Source organism: Heteronotia binoei, chromosome 4 (genome assembly GCF_032191835.1).
Source record: "Heteronotia binoei isolate CCM8104 ecotype False Entrance Well chromosome 4, APGP_CSIRO_Hbin_v1, whole genome shotgun sequence".
In the NCBI taxonomy this organism is placed as follows: domain Eukaryota; kingdom Metazoa; phylum Chordata; class Lepidosauria; order Squamata; family Gekkonidae; genus Heteronotia; species Heteronotia binoei.
Genome location: NC_083226.1, coordinates 152,629,555 through 152,649,039, shown reverse-complemented (window position 1 = coordinate 152,649,039; position 19,485 = coordinate 152,629,555). Strand labels below are relative to the sequence as shown.

The following is a 19,485-nucleotide window of genomic DNA, read 5'->3' as shown; positions in this document are numbered from 1 at the left end:
TAAGTCTCACTGAAATCAACAGGGTTTTTTTTATAAACCAATCCCGTGCATGAAGCCAATCCCACTGAGTCCGCTGGGCATTACTCCCAACGTTACTTGGACCTCAACTGTCAGGATGCATTAGGGAAGAACTATGGCAAAGCCTCCACTGCTATATGACACCAGAAGGCACAGACTCTTTAGAAGCCTTCTGCCTGTGTCTTGTCTGAGATTCAAAACTCAAGGCCCTTGGGACCCCCTATGGCTGCCAGTTGCCTATCCTTAGAAATACACTTGAGGTGCCTAATCTTGCTGTGTGCTTCTGCAAACTCAAAGATGCAGCTTGCTTGTGCAGTTGCAGTTACCAAACTTACCATCCCAAGAACTCGATTCCACCCAGTTAACAGCATTGAAGAGTGCAGCCGTGCCTCCATAGCACGCATTGGTTGTGTCTATACCTTCTACATCTGTGTTGCCAGATTCTTCAAACAGCTGCATCAGGACAGTCTTTACAGATTTGGATTTGTCAATGATCGTCTCTGTTCCAACTTCGAGCCTCCCAATGCAGTTGTAAGAAAGACTGTTCTTCTCCATAAGCTTCTGCACCACAGTGAGGCAGAGTGAGTTGATGTCCTCTCTATCAGAGCAGAACCCCATCTTTGACTGGCCCAAGCCAATGGTGTATTTCCCTGCATCTACGCCGTCAAATTTCTCCAGCTCTGCCTGGTCAACATACTGGGAAGGGAAATAGATCTCCAAAGCCACTATTCCCACATCTTTTGGCCAGCAAGCTTCAGCATTCACAGGAAGAGAGCCAGGCATGGTGGTGTAGCTGAAAGAAAATGACCACATATTTAATATGAATGGAACTATGGGACTGCTGTGAAGCACAACTCCATATATACTTATGCAGAAGCAAGTACCATCAAGAGATCATACTCCCACTACATCAGGATAGCAAGGTCTGTTTTTTGTCAAGACCAATAATTTACACACTTGTACTGTAAGCAGGCCTTTGGATAGAAAAGGAGGAGCCTGGAACTGTTCAAATGGACCCACCCTCATTTTGGCAAAAGACACAATGTGGATAGAACAGAACTGGGATCTCATGGCATAGCTTCAGTTGCAGATGGCTGTCCCTGCATTTCCATACGTTGGACTGGTTTTGCAAGCGGGAAGAACAGTGGTATTTTCAGCACTCAAATAAATTCTTAATACACACTAGTTGAACACATGAAAATGGAAATGACGCTGCATGATCAAGTGCAACTGCTCCGTATAGATTGAGAAGTCAACCATTCCCAGGCTACTTAAGTTAGGTTCACTATAGCATACAGCCTCAAAAGCACTGGTAGCTCCAAACCTCCTCACAGCAGTGTTTCCATCCAGTTGTGTCTCTAGTAGTTATCAATGTTGTTACAGATGAAGAAATTATTTACATATTAATGTATAATTTGACTTCCAAATTTATCTTCATTCAAGAGATACCAAAGGAAACATTTCTTCACACTACACATAAGTGATTCACATACTCCAAAATGTTGCGATGGTCAGAGAAGATGTTAAAGGGGATCAGACGAATTAATGCAGGGTAGGTTTATCAACAGCTACTAATCATGATAGCGAAAAGGAACTTCAGAGTCATTTGTTCTTGGTGGTGAAGTGTCTACATTTTATGGATAACCTGAAGACATTATTTTTATTATCACTTCCAGCAGCAGTTCCAAGACATAAGAAACCCAATTAGAGGAATCATGAAATTTTGTCCTTCAGGGAATGAAAAGATAACAATGCAGAATTCTCTCACCTCACTGCAAGCAAGAAGGTAAACTAAAAGCAAGGGTATAAATAGCAACTGTTTTATTCCATGAACTGCAGTGGGATCAATGCAAAAAAAAAGAGATGAATGAAGCCTTAATAGAACTGTGTAAAAGGCACAATTCAAGTGAAGCAACTAGGGCAGGATGATTAGCAAAGAAGCAAGAAGAAGGAAAAGCCAGTGTAAACACAGCCTTTATTGTGGATGGTAGTTTCATAAGAAGCCCTGCTGGATCAGATTAGTGGTCCATCTAACCCAGCATCCTGTTTAATGGCAAAGCAGTTGCCTTGAAGAGCCAACAAACAAGCCATAGAAGCTAAAGCTGACCTCCCCCCCCAGATGTTGCCTCCTAGCATTCAGAGGTTTCTATATATGGAGGTTCCAGCTACGCACCCATTACTGGACATGTCCTCCATGGTCTAGCCCCCCCTTAAAATCACCTACGCTTGTGGACATCACTATGTCCACTAGCAGTGAATCCTACCAATCTATAATACAATCCTAAGTAGATCCAGGTGGGAAGCCGTGTTGGTCTGAAGCAGTAGAACAAAGCAGGAGTCAAGGTCCACCTTTAAGACCAACAAAGTTTTATTCAGAATGTAAACTTTGTTCGTCTTAAAGGTGTAACTTGACTCCTGCTTTGTAATACAATCCTAAGAACGTCTACTCAGAATTCTACTGATCTACATAAATGAGGTTTACTCCCAGGAAAGTGCCTTTAGGTTTGCAGAGTTAATTATTCAATGAATAAAGAAATATTTCCCCTTGACTGTCCTGAACCTATGGTCCATCAACCATGGACACCAAGTTCTAATATTATGGAATGGGGAGAAAAAGCTCTCTTTATTCACTTTCTCCACTCCGTACATAATTGTACAAACCTGCTTAAGGAACATGAGGTCATGAAAATGAGCACCAGTAAAACCCAACATAATGTTTATCAATTTGGCTAGGGTATAGGTTCTTATGATCCTGCAGCTTGCCAGACCATACCATTCAGCATTGAACAAACATTTCTTGTGAAATGGCACACAATTTTATATATACAAAATATTACCTCTAAAAGTTAACGAAATTAAATACCTAGCTTCCTTCTTCATCTAACAACAGCAGTTGTGGTTCCAGTGAGTCGTACATTCTTTACCAGCAAGCTTAAATTATGCTAGTTAATTAATAATACCTAACAGATGGCGGAACAAAACATGAAACAGAAACCACAACCACTCAGTAGCTCACCTGTGACCTGCAGTAAACAAAACAATCCAGGATCTGTGCTGTGCTTCAGTTCTCCACTGAACATCCACCTCTGAGAAGATGTTCAGAAGGGCTTATGCCAATGGTACTTAAAGCATGACAGATTATCCTAGAAATGTAAGCTCCTTTCCAAATTCCTCATCCAGAGGCAGCTTCCACTATGCTCAAGGCAGAGCACCACCCCATTTTGTTTTTACTGGGATTGGCTCTTCCTAGTTTTGCATTTTTCCAAATCCTAGTTTCCAAATGCCCCTCACTTTTTCAGCTGCTCCTCTTCAAATCATATCATGATTGAAAATGGCCAAACAATATGCTTTTGCCACAGTTACACTGGGAAGACTTGTACAGAACTTTACTAACTAAAGAGGGGAAAGGGCAATCCAAACACTGCATGAAAGCCCACTGCGTGAGTAATGAGATGTGCCAATATGCGACCACTGAAGTGAAGACAATGCAAAAGTTCATGGAACTTTGTTCCTGAGGATCAGAGGTGCACTTAAAATTTTGGATTTTGAACTCCACAATATAACAGTAGTTATTACTTTTTAAAATCCTGACACTTCCACAGAGCTCAGGGCAAAGAACCTTGCTTCTGTCCTCCTAGTTTTGCTTCACAACAGTCCTATAAAAAAGATTAGGTTGAGATAGAAAAAGCCCAAGACCACCAAAGCTGAATGGAGATTTGTACCTAGATATGATATCCTAACCAATACATAATATTGCCTTATTTCTGACAGCTGCGGGGAGAGGAATCATCCCATTTAATACAGAAGGATATACAAGTTGTAAAACTTTGCCCAATCCATCTAAGTGGATTTCCCCCCTCCTCTATAGTTCTTATATTACAGTCTTCCGAAGAAGGCAAAGTCATTGCTGTATCTGCCTCATCCATGTCGGCTCTAAGATTCATAGCAGGTACCAGTAAAAAGAAATTAACAGGTAAAAGAATAATCAGCAAGCAAAGATGGCCAATTATGAGAACATAAGATAAACTATGTTGGATCAGGCCAATGGCCCATCTTGTCCAATACTTAGCCACACAGTGGCCAATCCGGAGGTCCACCAGAGGAGCCAGAACTCAAGAAGCCCTTCCCCAAGCATCAAAAATACAGAAGATCACTGCTCTAAACATCATGTTCCAACTATACATTGCAGGAAATAACCACTGGTGTATTTCTGCTCCATATGTTTGTCCAATTATTATTGGATTAAGCGCTAACATATTCCACCCATGAGAACCCAGCCCTTAGCACCAGAAACTGGGTGTGTGGCCAAACTAGTAATACACAGCAACCCAAGAGCCCCATAACTTTGGTTGAAAGAACATGCAACAACATTCTGCAATGCAAAAGAAAAACAAAGTGCATCACCTGTATTTCTGGCAGGGTGGTGGCCACTAGCCCTGGTGACTTTTTAAAAAGCTGTATTATGCACAGCCCCCCCCCCCAAAAAAAACCCAGCCATTGTGCACTACTGGGGAAGACTTCATCAGTCAGATACCTGCCTATCACTGTTCCTCTAAGCTGAGTTAGCATGAGCTAGCTCACAGATTTTTGTCTTAGCTCAGGAAAAATGGCCCCAGAGCACAATAATTTATCTAGCAGCTCACAATTTTAATGCCAGTAGCTCACAAAGTAGAATTTTTGCTCACAAAACTCTACATCTTAGAGGGAACATTGCTGCCTATTATGTTACTATTAATGACAGGATACAACAACCTTGCTAGAGAAATATGGAAAGTGGAAGGAGACACCTAGTCTCTTTTTTGAACCAGGGGTGGCAGGACATTATCTGAACAAGACCACAAAATGTTGTAGCCAATGTTCCCTCTAAGCTCAGTTATTGTGAGCTAGTTCAGTTTTTTAGCCTCCAGCTCACACATTTTTGTCTTAGCTCAGGAAAAATGTCCCTGGAGCAAACTAATTTACCACCCCCCCTCAACCTCACAACTTTAATGCCAGGAGCTCCAGATGTAGAATTTTGCTCACAGGACTCCACAGCTTGGAGTATAGGTTGTAGCACAGGTTTTTAAAAGTATTAACCAAGATTGTTCCTGTTTCAGTATTAACTCTTAAGACTGCTATTTCTGTTGCAACAGATTAATACAGTGGTTGTCAAACTTGCAAAATGGAAGAGCCACACAGAATAAACTTCAGATGTTTGAGAGCTGCAAGACATGAATGTCAGATGTTAGAGAGCTGCAAGGCAGGAAGGGGAAAATGCAAATAGAAGAAAGGAGGGGGGGAGAGAGAGAGAGGTGGAAAGAAAGAAACTTTAAATGCATTCTTCAAGTTGCCGGCTGGCTTGTTGAAGTCATCTTAAAGAGACAAATGCCTTCTCTAAGCTGGCTGGGGCAGTGGAGGCTTCGAGAGTAACACAATATGTGTGAAAGAGCCACATGTGGTTCCCGACGCACAGTTTGGCCACCCCGGGACTAATACATTTCCCTCATATAAATTATATTGCATGCCCTCCCTCTCCAGCCTAAGTGTGAACTAGCTAAACATATCACGTGACACACACACACCGGCCAAGATGTCCTTATGTTTCACTGCTCCCTCAGAAGCAGGCACTAAGGAGGCAAAAATTATTACTTTTTAAAGGCACTAGCACTAGAAAAGGCAAAGCAGGTCAACAACACCTCCAACAATACCAGAGTCTGAACTAGGCGAGTAACCCAACCAGGGACCCTTTCCCCTGTTCCCAGCCCTTACAGAAGGCCCTGGCCGAGGCCTCTTTCCTCCCCCTCTCCACACTTCAACGGCCGGCTACTCACACAGGGCGGAATCCCATCCCTGGGTCCGGAGTCTCCGTCAGACACCGGGACGCCCGAGAGCATGCGCGTATCACTCCTTCGGCCACTTTGCCGCTGTCACCTTTGAAGGGGAGCACACGACAGAACATGCGCGCCGGCCCTGCCGACTCGTACGCTCTTCCCGACCTCTGACTCGCGCGCTCGGGCCACGCCTATCCCCGAGGTGATTGGCCCATCTGCCCGGCTCCGGCACAAATGACACGAGGGTGTTCTAGCCCGCCCACCCGCGGGCGATCAGACCGAGTCGTCAGGCGCACGCGCGGACTCCACTTTCTACTCCCTCCTCAGTGCAAAAGGAAGGGTGCCTGCCTGGGTAACAAAGTGCCCAAAAGCAAAGTCAGTGAGGTGGAATCAGGCGCTGGCGCTCGGAGGTATGCATTTTCTAATCCGCACTACAGCCGCCCCAGGAGTTGTTATAAAACTATCGTGCAGAGTATCTCCTAGGGTTGCCAAGTCCGACTCCTGGGGACTTTTGGGGATGGAGCCAGGAGCAAGGGTGTGGCAAGCACATTTAAAGAGCACACACCTTTTAAATGCTTTCCCTCCACTGGGAATAATGAAGAACAGGGGCACCTTCTTTTGGGCTCACAGAATTGGACCCCCTTGTGCAATCTTTTTGAAACTTGGAGGGTATTTTGAGGAGTTGCCAGATGCTATGCTGAAAATTTGTTGCCTATACCTCAAAAAATAGCCCCCCCCCTGCAGCCCCACAGATCAATTTTCCATTATACCCTATGGGAATCCATCTCCATAGGGAATAATGGAGTTCCCAGCAGACATTTCCCTCCCCTGCCTCTGCTTTCTGACGACTCTGAAGAGGGGGGAGGCCTCCAAACGGGGGAGGGGGGTCCCCTGCTCCCACCTGAGGATTTGCAGCCCGATCTCCTTGTCTGTGCCCCACAGCACGTCTCTTTGCCTTCCACGCGAGGGACATTTTCAGCCTATTCACGTTTTGTATTTAGTGGCTGGATGTCTGAAAGCACTAGCGGAAACCAAGCCATCCATACCATCAGAATTGTGCCTCTACACATAACATGGTAACTTACGAGACAGGCAATATGGCATGTTTTCACCCTGATTTTAGTTCAGAATATTTAGGTTGAAGGCTTCAAGGCATATTACAAAATCAACGGGACCTTTTCTGAGGGAAATTCAATTCATTAAGATGGGTGTTTGATAAGAACGGAGTTTCCTAAGAACATTCTTTTGAACTGGGAGTTGGAGAGAGCATTTTGTTCTGTGCCATAGGGCACAGATTATATTTAGGAGCCAAGAAGTTAACGGGAAAAATCCTATGCAGGTCTACTTGGAAGTAAGCCCCATTTCACTCCTCACAGAGGAATTCTTTTTTAAAGAACTACAGCCAAACTCTTGCATTATCCACTATATTGGATCAAAACACATGAGTTGGGCAATATGTGCATTTCCTCACCATTTCTGTGAAATCGTGCAGCATACCTCCACTTCTAGCCAGCGCAGTGAGTACATCCTTTGAAGAATTTCAGGGAAAACCAACGCCCAGCAGATAAAGCTTTGTTTGAGAACACTATTAACTGAGGCCAATGTTTCAATTTGCTGGTGCCTCAGGAAACGTTTTCTGATTAAGCTTCAAAAGTGTGCTTCCCCCCCCCCCACCATGTTAGAGAGTAAGTCTGCAATCCTATGAATATTTTCCTGACAGTAGGCCCCACCACTTAAAATATGATTTACTTCTGAGACTACCTGCTTAGGATAACTCCATAAAACAGAAAATCTTTTGCTGGTGAGCCCAAGGAATGAGCCTGAGAGGAAAAAGCTGATGAGGTGAGTTCAGATAGGATTCAGATTGAGGTGAGAGTGTGGGGAGATACTTAGGTTTGAGAGACTGAGAGTGCATTCACACTACACAAAATAATGTGTTTTGCAACTGGATTTTTACTGTGTAATAACAAAAATCCAGTTGCAAGAAGCATTATTTAGTGTAGTGTAAATGCATCCTGAGTGTCCTACCATGTTACAGCCAAGTGGACCCTCTGTCCAATGTTTATCTAAATCCAGTTACTTTGTATTTAGACTAGATTTCTTTTGTCATCAGGTGATGCTTTTGAATTGACATAGATCAGAGGTCCCCAACAATACTTCCTCTGCTGTGGAGTCTTGTGAGCAAAAATTCTACTTTGTGAGCTACTGGCATTAAAGTTGTGAGCTACTGCTAGTTTGCTCTGGGGCCATTTTTCCTGAACTAAGACTAAATGTGTGAGCTGGAGGCTAAAAAGCTGTGAGCTGACTCAGCTAAGAGGGAACACTGGTCCCCAACCTTTTGAGCCTGTGACCACCTTCATCACCGAAAGCCAGCTTGGTGTAGTGGTTAAGTGTGCAGACTCTTATCTGGAAGAACCGTGGTTGATTCCCCACTCCTCCACTTGCAGCTGCTGGAATGGCCTTGGGTCAGCCATAGCTCTTGTAGGAGTTGTCCTTGAAAGGGCAGCTGCTGTAAGAGCTCTCTCAGCCCCACCTACTTCACAGGGTGTCTGTTGTCAGGGGAGGGGAAGGTAAAGGAGATTGTGACTGCTCTGAGATTCAGGGTATAGGGCAGCATATAAATCCAATATCGTCGTCTTCAGAATTCTGACACAGGGTGGTGGGTAACAACAGAAAATACAAGCCACACACACAGAGAGAGAGAAAGGGAGCACAAGGAACAGGAGTACTTAAAAAGTATACTGGGGAAAAGAGGGAGATAGAATAAAACCAACCCTGCGGTGGCACCTGCCACCAAAACATTATGACCAAACAGAAGCCTGACTTGGTCCCACCCACTTTCTAAAAACACTTGATGGGCACCATGGTGGCAACAGGTACCATGCATTGGGGACCACTGATGTAGAGAACCTTCTGGCAGGAAGTATGTTGTACTGATTTTCTTTAAATGCAGTGTTTTGATTGCTTCTCCTTGAGAAAACAAGCTCTCTTTTGCCCATTGCTGATGAGGACAGTTTCATGGAGGGAATCATAATGAAACTATCCTGTTCAAGCAATGGGTTCTCACAAAACCTGACACAATTGGTCTCAATTTGTGCAGCTATGTTAAGCCTTCTGAAGTCCCTGTCCACCAAGCCCCTGTGCAATGCTGTTCAGTCAGGTACTTCTCTTGGGAAACTTCAGCCCTCTTCAGAACTCATTCAGTTCCTGATGGTGGCTAGTGATCCCAAAGTCTTACAGTGAGCACGTGCAGTATCCAGGGTTTAAGCAAGCAGGCCTGATGAAAATTCCAGATTGACACAGTTATTACAGAAAAAGGCAGGGTGAGGGTGCCTTGATTAACATCACAAGAAGCCCCTGGCCTCTCAGAAAACACACCCATATGGGAACCAGAATACGATTAGATCCTGCAGAGAGGAGATATCCCCTGGAGGTGAATGGATAGATAACTATTTGCCAAGAAGAGGCAGTACAGATTGCTTCTGATATCCTGAGTCAGGGTCATAAAGGCCAAGGACATGCACTTTGCTATGATTGGGTAAAGGTGAATGGCAGAAACGTGGGGACACAGCCTCCTTTCAGAATGGGTAAAAATGGAACACTTCTCAGCTGGAAAGAAAAGAGTAAAAATGTTTAGCCTGAGACAGGGCAAGCCAAGAACAAAGGCATGGAGATGAACAGAGTCTGAGAATGTCTGAGTTTTTATGGTTTCTGTAACACTGTCTTGTTCATTTTTTGTGTATACAACACTGTCTTGTATCATTTTTCTGTGCATCTGTGCTACTACAGATGTATGTTAATTGAATAAAAACCTCCCCCCACACACCTTTTAAAGATATCCGACTGTGACCAAAATTCTTACCTGAGCACCTGGCCATTATCCACAAACAAACTAAATTGCTTGAACAGACTAGGGAGCTAGCTGGCAGGTAAGGGGGGGGGTGAGTAACCTCTTATGCAGGGCTTTTTTTGGAACAGGAACTCCTTTGCATATTAGGCCACACACCCGATGTAGCCAATCCTCCAAGAGCTCTTATTACAAAAAAAGCCTTGTTCTTATGTATACATAGGTGGCCCCCCTGTCAGTGATGCACACCCCTGATAGGAATGGCAGGTTTGATAAGATGGAACAGCAGAATTCTTCTTGAACAACAGGAAAGGTGGGAAAGGTGTTAGTTGGTTCACGCCCTCGCTTACACAAACACAGAGTCCCACACTCTCTTGCGTACTTGCAGGCAAGGTGAAGAAGTGGCAATGGATCAGGACAAACACAATCACAAGTTAAACATGTGATACCTCAAAACATGTCCTAATGGCACAGTTCTTGCTCTATATTGATTTGTTGTATAACAAGAACACAGGAATATAACCTGCAGAGCTCAACCTTTGCCTATTTGGCAAGACTACAGTTTTGTTTTTAAATCCAATTTTAATTACATGTATTTGTGGAGCACCATCAAATGCATGACATATCACAGATTAACAGTAACCTTGTTTTATGCAGATTTACAGATTTTTGGGTTTTTTTACATTTACCAACATTTCTTGAAGACTGGGCATGCTTCCAAGACTTGGTTGTAAGCATCTTTGCATGGCAGAAGAATGGGTGCATTTTCCTTCCCACCTTTATACAGGGCACAATACCAGTTTATCACAGGCACCAAATCATAGGAAAAGGCCCAGTTTCATAGACAGCCTTTTAAAGAGAGTTGAAGCAAGCAAGCTGCACAGACTGGTGAAAAGGAGATTTGATATTAACTGTGTGGAAAGGAAGGTGGATCTGTTCTTCTACAATACAGATATGCTCATTGGCCAAATCACTGTCTGAACAAGGCCTCTCACAGGTAACATTTGTCAGTCTGTAGATGGGGAGTCCTGTAGCAATGCAGACTGAAGATACACAACAGTTAAAGAGTTCATTATAGAATGGTGATAAATGGCATTCCCCTGCTCACCTTTTTTTTTTTAAAAAAAGGTATTAGGACCCAGATGGGAAAATTGCCCTGACCTGTATGGTCCAGGCTAGCCCAATCTCATCAGATCTCAGAAGTTAAGCAGTCAGTACTTGGATGGGAGACCACTAAGGAAAACCAGGGATCCTATGCAGAGACAATGTCAACCCACCTTTGAATGCCTCTTGCTTAATCCCAACTTCTTCCCTGGATGTTTGGCTTCTTGCAACTGTCTTGATCCCTCTCCACCCACAGCTAGGAGTATTTGTTTATCTCTGGATGTACTTCCTTGACATATCTGTCAAGGGAATTCCCTCAACAAGTACAGAGAGCTCATTTGTCATAGTTTGCTTTCCTGAGACCTAGTTCACAGAACCACTGGATATGTGGAAACCCTATTGCTTTTGAGCTCTCGGGAAGATGGGACAGCATAGAAATGCAACATCTAGATACCTTGCCTTCATACATTCCCACTATCGTGCATTTTGCATATCAGCTCCACAAATGCCAAAACTTACTAGTCACCACTCCAGAGTGTGCTAATGGCACAGGATGTGGCTGATTAAAGCTCCAGCACAGAAACTAAATGCAGAGTCGTGGCAGCTTGCCAAACACCTGCAAACATAACAGTGAGACATTATCAGTGGCTTGCTGCTTGCTAGCTGACAGCCAGGATGGGCAAGTAAGGCAGATGGCTGGCTGAAATCATGGTTGTGCGGTCTCTGAGACAGACAGCAATAAAGCCTGAAAATGGTCTGGGACAACACAACCTTGTTTAGTCTGCAAGAAGCAGGCTCTTTTGCTTACTCTGGCTTGGCAAATACGCAACAATTAAATTTATTCTGTTATAATCCTTGGCTATTATCATCATCATTTTGATCAGCCAGCCAAGTTATGACTACTGTGAATGCCACTGTGTGCTTGACTACTGAACATTCAACAATTTCACTTGCGTACATTACTGGCAGAAAGCAGTGAAAACTTAAAACGACTACTGGTGAAGGTTAAAGCAGAAAGTGCCAAAGCAGGATTACAGCTGCACATCAGGAAGACAAACACACATCCAGCAAAGTCAAGCCCTGGAAAAACCACACGGTGTCACCATCTCCCAGTTTCTTCCTTGCACACTCACCTGTTTGCCAGGACCCTACACATTCTCCCCTTCCTTGTGTGCTTGGGAGTTGGTGACCGTCTTCCTGCATTGTGTCAGGTCCCTCACCTTGCATCTGTGTGTTGTCACCAATATTCCCTTCTAAGCTGTGGAGTCCTGTGAGCAAAATTCTATTTTGTAAGCTACTGGCATTAAAGTTGTGAGCTAATGTATAAATTAGTTTGCTCTGGGGTCATTTTTCCTGAGCTAAGGCAAAAATGTGTGAGCTAGAGGCTAAAAACTGAGCTAGCTCACACTAACTCAGCTTAGAGGGAACACTGGTTGACACCATAGCTCAATTTTGGGTGGGGGGGGGGGGTGGAAAAAGTATGTGCAACCCCACGCAATTTCATCTGAATGCTTTCAGGGGAAAAGGCACCTTAACATTAGCAGGGACCTTGAGAAAACTCTCCATAGGTTATGGTGACAGCGGACAGCATTTTCGTTGAGAGCAGTTCGCAAGAGTAAGAATTACTAGACAGGATAAAAGATATGGATGTCTCAAAGAGATGGAGTGCTCTTCCACTGTCTCTATAATTTGGAATAGGGAGGGTAATGCGAACAAAGCCTCACACACACCCCACACACAAACACACCAAGATCTACAATCAGCTGTGAGACTGAGACTCGAAACAGATGATTCAGCACGGGGAAGAGAGTAAGCCTACTGAAAAGGAGGCAATGACATCATCTTCACTATTTATAACTCTTTGGCTGCTTAGCAAGTATCAGTGTCCGATACAATCTCCCTTCCCATCAGGCCTCCAGAAGGACCTAGCATGGCTCACTCACTGGGGGTGTTAACAATATCTTAGAGCATTAATCTGGCTATACCTCTATATATTTCCATTAGATTTGCTTATTATGTTTCACCCGTCTCTAGACCTTTATGTTAATCCTATTTAGCTGATCTATCAAGAATTGGGAGTTGTCCTCATCCACGCTGAGTGCACTGATTATTATTTTGATGGGCTATTGTTTTAAAATAGCTCTCTTTTTCGTAATCTTTTAATAAAGTTTTGTTGGCCTCCACATCCACCTTCTGTCATCTGCAGCTTTGAGTATAAATACATCAGATCTCAGAAGCTAAGCAGGGTTGGCCCTGGGTTGCATTTGGATTGCAGACCACCAAATAAACTTTGGGCACATAGGCTCTGACCTTACATTGACTTTGATCCATTCTGAACCATTTGGCATACAACAAGACATTTGATTCTACTTGTATGCCCTTGATTTTTTTAACTATTTTAACTTAATGTTTATCTAAATTGTTTTATTGTGATTTACTGTGTACTGTGAGCCGCCCTGAGTCTGCTTCGGCAGGAAGAGCAGGATATAAATTGAATAAACTCAAGCCTCGGATTCAGCAGGAGCTCACAGGAGTGCAGCTCCTGAACCTTTCTGTCCCCTGCCATTTAAAGGGCGAGTCAATCATCTTATTGGCTGGCTCTAAATCACACAGGGAGGAGGAAGAAGGGTGGCCCCCAGCCTCTCTAGCTTCCTGCTCTCGCTCTCACCCCCATCCCCCCTCTCCCCAAGCCCCCTAGTTACTGGGCTGATTCTGAGCCTATATGTGTATTTATTTGTTTGACCTCTGAGGAAGACCAGTCTAGGTCAAAACACATCAGGTCAGGTTGTTTCCCATTGTGGTTTTATGATTTTTATAAAGGAAAGAGGCTAATGATGGGCCCCTAAATGTTTTTTAATATTCTATAATAAATACATGTATTTTGCATATGATTTATTATATATTTTGCTTTCAATTTTTGGCCCTCTAGTTTGCATATTAGCCTTTCAGGTTTCTTTCCTTCCACTGTACATGACCACATCTGCTGCACAGATGAACACTTTATGAAGCTTATGAAGTGAACTCTGACTCATGAAACTCTTCAGGGTGCAACTGGACTCCTCCTGTTCACTTCTCCAAAGGTGTACAATACAGCCAAAGTCCTAACTCATTGTGGTTTCTGGGAATATTTAAATTAATGCTTATGGCTTCCAAGAAAATCAGTGCGTCCTAGACATCCTTTGTGGGTAGATTGCCCTCCCTTTTCTCTCCAGTCTTCTCTCTATAGATTTTCTGCTGATAGAATTACCAGCAATACTAAGTCTTTTTGTTTGTTTGTATTTGTTTTATATGTATGTGTGTGTGCATAAGAGTGTGTGAGCACCTGGAAGGCATGGTGACCTCAGTGGTGATCTACCCGTACTGGGGGCCTGGAGGATCTTCAGGGAGATGGCTGAATAAAGCCTGCCCTCACCTCCCAACTGCTGGTATTCCAAGGAGGTCTCCCATCCAAGTACCTGCCAGAGTCGACCCTGCTTAGCTTCTGAGGTCTGACGAGATCAGGTTTGCCTGGACTATTCTGGTCAGGGCAGAATATTAAACCATTAAGCAGCTCAAAGAGAATATTGTTTCAAGAAAGCTACTTCATTCAAAAATACCTTTTGAACATAAGATGCATTAGTACTTCGTGTCTTGTTTAATGAACACAACCTGAAAGATAATCTGAAATGCAAACTTAGAAAGGCAAGCTCATCAGAAATCCAGACATTTGAGGCAACATAGTAACCCCACAGTTTGGACTCTCGAGTTTGTCAATGGGCATTATGCTAGAATCTCTATGACATCCTCTAGCGACAGGAAGCACAGCCCCACCAAAATCCAGCTGTTTTATTAAAAGACTATCTAGATGTTTGGCAGGGAAGCAGGAATTATGAAGGATACCAAGTTCCAGACACACAGGATGCAACCATTTTTACACAGAGAAAAGCTAACTTTACCTAAATGGTATCCTCCCTCCTGTGGATGTAGCCTTATCCCCAACATGTTTTCCTTGCATAGCTGCAAACACTTTTTTTTTTAAAGGTACAGCTTTTCAGGAATGTATCTATATTTAAAAGCTCTTCAAGCAAGCTAGCCGTGCCAGTGACGCAAAGCCATTGTAACTACACAGGCAGCATGCTGGATAAGAGATGTGCAGCTTTACTGAGAAGCTCCATTTCCTTAGCACACTAAAACTGAGTAAGCATCCATGGACATGCAATGTGAATGATATGTTCATTAACCACACACACACACACACTCCAATATATTCGTTTGCCACTGAACTCCTGCTGCAAGTTAGGGACTTGGAATGTTATACAGGAGAGAAGAGCTGCAGCAGAGAAGTATAATTTTGCCCCAAACTAACCTCAACGACAGGGTGTAAATATGCCAATTGTATAGACCCTTCCTTCTCTGACACAAATGCAAGGGTTCAGGAAGCTCTAGTTCAGCATCTCTACCAGAGACCATGTGGGAACTAGATGACCCTTTCAAGTATTCTCTCTCTCACTCCATCCTTTTTGACCACAACAGGGCAGAAAAAAGATTTTGAGGAGAGGCGGAGCTGGTTAATGAACACAACCTGAAATGCAAACTTAGAAAGGCAAGCTCATCAGAGATCCAGACATTAAGAACATAAGAGAAGCCATGTTGGATCAGGCCAATGGCCCATCCAGTCCAACACTTTGTATCACACAGTGGCCAAAAATTTATTTATTTAGATATATATGCACATATATATACACACTGTGGATAATAGCCGCTGATGGACCTCTGCTCCATATTTTTATCTAACCCCCTCTTAAAGCTGGCTATGCTTGTAGCTGCCACCACCTCCTGTGGCAGTGAATTCCACATGTTAATCACCCTTTGGGTGAAGAAGTACCTCCTTTTATCTGTTCTAACCCGATTGCTCAGCGATTTCATTGAATGCCCACATTAAAAACCATGTCTTAAGATGAGGCAACATAGTAAACCTCAATAGACATTATGCAAGAATTTCCATGACATCCCCTGGAGACAGAAAGCACAGCCCCACCAAAACTCAGCTGTCCTACTGAAATAATGGAGAAAGTTGCTATGACCAACGCCATTACTTTTAGTAAGATGCTCATGCCTCTACTGTTCATGCTTACTTATAATGAAGACCCATTGTGTTCCATGGATCTTACTTCAAAGCATGCATATAAAGGACTGCAGCTTTCTTTGCTGTTTCAAAAACTACACTCTGTCATGACTAACTTTGGCAAGAATGACTCAGGGGTAAAAAACACTTTGTTAATTCAGAGGAGGAGTTGCTTTAAATGGTTCAAGAATCAATTATGCATACTGGCTTCTTTACAGTTCAAATATGCAGTCCCAACCTGGCTTCTTAGGAAAGATAGCTGCTGGCAGACCCTGACCAAAAATTCCTTCTGAAAGCCATATCAGATCCCCAATGCATACCTGGACAGTAGCTCCTCAGTTGTTTCCCACTGCCACCCACCCTTGTCTGCCCACAGAAAAATCACCCTATCTGTACAATTGTTTATGCCTTGTTGAGGGGGAAAACCAATATGTTCATTACTGAGTTCACAAATTGGTAGCAGCAGTGCTGAACTGTATTTATGCCAGAAATCAGGATAGTGTAGGGGTAGCCAAAGCATGGCTCGAGAGCCACATGTGGCTCTTTCACACATATTGTGTGGCTCTTGAATCCCCCACCACTCAGCATGGAGAAGGTATTTCTCTCTTTAAATCACTTCCCCAAGCCAAGCCAGCTGGTGGCTTTGAAAATTCATTTAAAGTTGCTTTCTTTCAAACCCTCTCCCATCTAATTGCTTTCCTTCCTTCTGGCTCTCAAACATCTGATGTTTATTCGATGTGGCTCTTACGTTAAGCAAGCTTGCCCACCCCTGGGATAGTCCAGGAGCTGTTGGTATCTAATCACAATGCAGGCCTCCATTTTCCTTGCTGCCAAGATGGATTTTAACAATGGCCTTTAACAAATTTGTGGCAACTTGAATGCCACAGAACTGAATGCTTGGGAACAAGGAACTTCATGGGAGCAGTAATTTCTTAATCAGAGATGTGCAGTTTAATTAGACAGACAGAACAATCCAAGGGCTGGAAGTTATCTCAGAACACAGGTTAATTCCCACCTGGTATCACAGCACAGGCTGCTGTTTTCAACTGCAATTTAAGAACCAATTAAGTCTATTGGTATATCCAGTTTATTAATGTGACTCTGGTTTCCTTGGTGCATCAATGTGGTTAATCAAGTGTTATTTTAGGCAAGGAATCCCAGAAGTGGGATTCTTACATTTTGACAGATGATGAAATAGTGACAAGAAGCTGCAGCTGGCTTGTGTTTTTAAGGCAAGGAAAGCAGAAATCATGTTGGCTATATGAGCAGATTCAATGTACGGGGTGGAGTAGGGAGTAGGACCCAAGCCTCTAAGAATTCTTGCAGAGATGACAAAAGGCTTTTTTTGAGGGATGCATTCATATTCCCCAGCTTGCCAACTCTACAAAACCATGCTTCTTGCCAAAGATGCTGTTTTCTGGGAGACAGACATGTATCCAACAAGACCTTCTCAAAGGTAATTGACAAAAATGGAGCTTCCTGTACACATACAGTCTAATATGATCTGCTAATGTAAAGTCATTTTTAAAAAAGCTTTGATTCTGCCTTCTTACTTCCAACGTCAAGTTCTGCCTTCCTGTGGTTTAGCTGCCTTCAATCACCTAGAAAGAAAACTAAGGAACTCTATGTCATGATGTGCCACACTTGCTGCTATGTTCTTCCTTGTGACAGAATAATTTGGGCTTGCACTGGGGCTGCCAGACCAGAACTGAGATCCGGATTGTTCTAAATCTACACTGGGTGGGGCTCTCTCTTTCTTTGTTGCTGAGAAAGGAAAATATAAAACTGCATTAGACCCTAAACATCCTGAGCCCTCAAATTTTATCACTGCCCCAGCTCCAAGGAAGACCAAGTAACACACCTGATTTTTCAGAGTAATCGTTAGGAACTGGCCACCTTTTAACTATGTACCAGAATCTCCAGATAATTTCAGAAAACTGCAATAAACCCACCTTCTGCGGAAGAGAAAACAGAAGTCCAATGGCACCTTAAAAGCTAACAAAAATTTATCCAGCATAGGCTTGTATGTGCACCCATTAGGTCAATGCTCGATTAACCTCACAAGCCGTCCACTTCAGTGCATCCGATGAAGTTATAACCACGACGAAGATATGCACAGGAATAAATACAGCTGGATCTTTACGGTGCCACTGGACGCCTGTTTTATTTTGCTGTTACAGACTTAACAGCGCTACCCGTATAGAAGCACCACCTTGTCTGGTGAAAGTCATGCACCAGCACCCCTCAAATTATGCTAGGAAGGAAGCATGCACTCCCACCCACCTGTGTGCAGCAATGACGCTTTCGATACTCTGGTCCTCCGCTCGCGTTCTCTCTCGCCTCCTCCCTTTGACTAGAACGCAGCAGCAGCTGGAAAGGCGCCTTTAAACTATCCCCGCTTGAAACCGGTGACCGGCTGCTCCCATCGCCCAATCAGAGGTCGACGTGCCGAAGCCCGCCCCCCTCTTCTTCCCAACCAATGAGAGTCGTGAAACGAAAAGGAGAGGGAATGGTGTGAGAAAATGACGACGCGTGGTCAGAGGAAGGGCGCCCAATAGGTATGCAGCTTAGGTACCGGCCGGCGAATAGGCGTGTGACGTAGCCTACCGTCGGCCAATAGGAAGCCCGCTGCCGACTGAGTTGGTGAGAGCAGTTCGGCTGCAGGTCCTCTGGTGAGAAAGAGGAGACGGTCGCCTAGCAACGGGAGGAAGGCGCGCATCTCGAGGGCGTCAAGTTACTTGATGAAGGGAGGGGAGTTTTTGGAGTTTGGAAAATGCAGAGTGGCAGGCAGAGGGAAAGAAATAAGACGGGCCGGCTGTCAGCAAAGGATGGTAATGCCATGAGGGAACTAGGAAAGGAATTCCGGCTCTTTTGTAGATTCCATAAAGTGGAATGGAAACAGACACACCTGCATGGTTGCATAATCATGTTTGTCAAAACTGGACATTTTAAAATTTAGTTTTTGAAAGAAAATAGTTTTGGAGCAGGATGTGGAGGACCTGGGTTCAGAGCCCCGCTCTGTCATGGAAGCATGCAGGGTGACTGAGCCAGTCACTCTTTTCAACCTTACTGTGTACCTAAGATGCATCAAGATGGGTAGTTGTATTAGTCTCCTTTTAGTAGTAAAAAAAGGTAAAGGTAGTCCCCTGTGCAAGCACTAGTCGTTTCCGACTCTGGAGTGACATTGCTTTCACAACGTTTTCACAGCAGACCTTTATACGGGGTGGTTTGCCATTGCCTTCCCCAGTCATCTACACTTTCCCTTCAGCAAGCTGGGTACTCATTTTACCGACCTTGGAAGGATGGCAGGCTGAGTTGACCTGGAGCCGGCTACCTAAACCCAGCTTCCACCAGGATCAAGCTCAGGTCATGAGCAGAGCTTAGGACAGCAGTACTGCATCTTTACCACTCTGTGCCTTGTAGTAGTAGAAAAGAGTAAGAGTCCAGTTGAACCTTAAAGATCTACACATTTGTATGGGCTTTTGTGAGTCACCCCTCTAGGGATGCCAGCCTCCAATTGGGACCTGAGAATTCCCTGGAATTACAGCTCTTCTCCAGACTACAGAGATCAGTTCCCCTGGAGGAAACAGATGCTTTGGAGG

The 19,485-nt window shown here is 43.9% G+C and overlaps 1 protein-coding gene across 2 annotated transcripts in view; it reads right to left on the bottom strand.

Annotated features, from left to right (window-relative positions):
* The window catches only part of HMGCS1 (3-hydroxy-3-methylglutaryl-CoA synthase 1), a 45,193-nt gene extending 26,919 nt beyond the window's left edge, over positions 1-18,274 (bottom strand). Inside the window, exons 1-2 of one of the 2 annotated variants that reach the window (XM_060236033.1) lie at positions 18,167-18,274; positions 354-811 (exon numbers count right to left, since the gene is read on the bottom strand). In XM_060236033.1, coding sequence (XP_060092016.1) covers positions 354-801 — 448 coding nt within the window. In that variant the 5' untranslated portion in view covers positions 802-811; positions 18,167-18,274. Of the gene's footprint in view, positions 1-353; positions 812-5,828; positions 5,978-18,166 lie in introns of those variants that run through there. The other variant, XM_060236032.1, reaches the window with a different exon arrangement.
* Between the last annotated feature and the right edge of the window lie 1,211 nt (positions 18,275-19,485).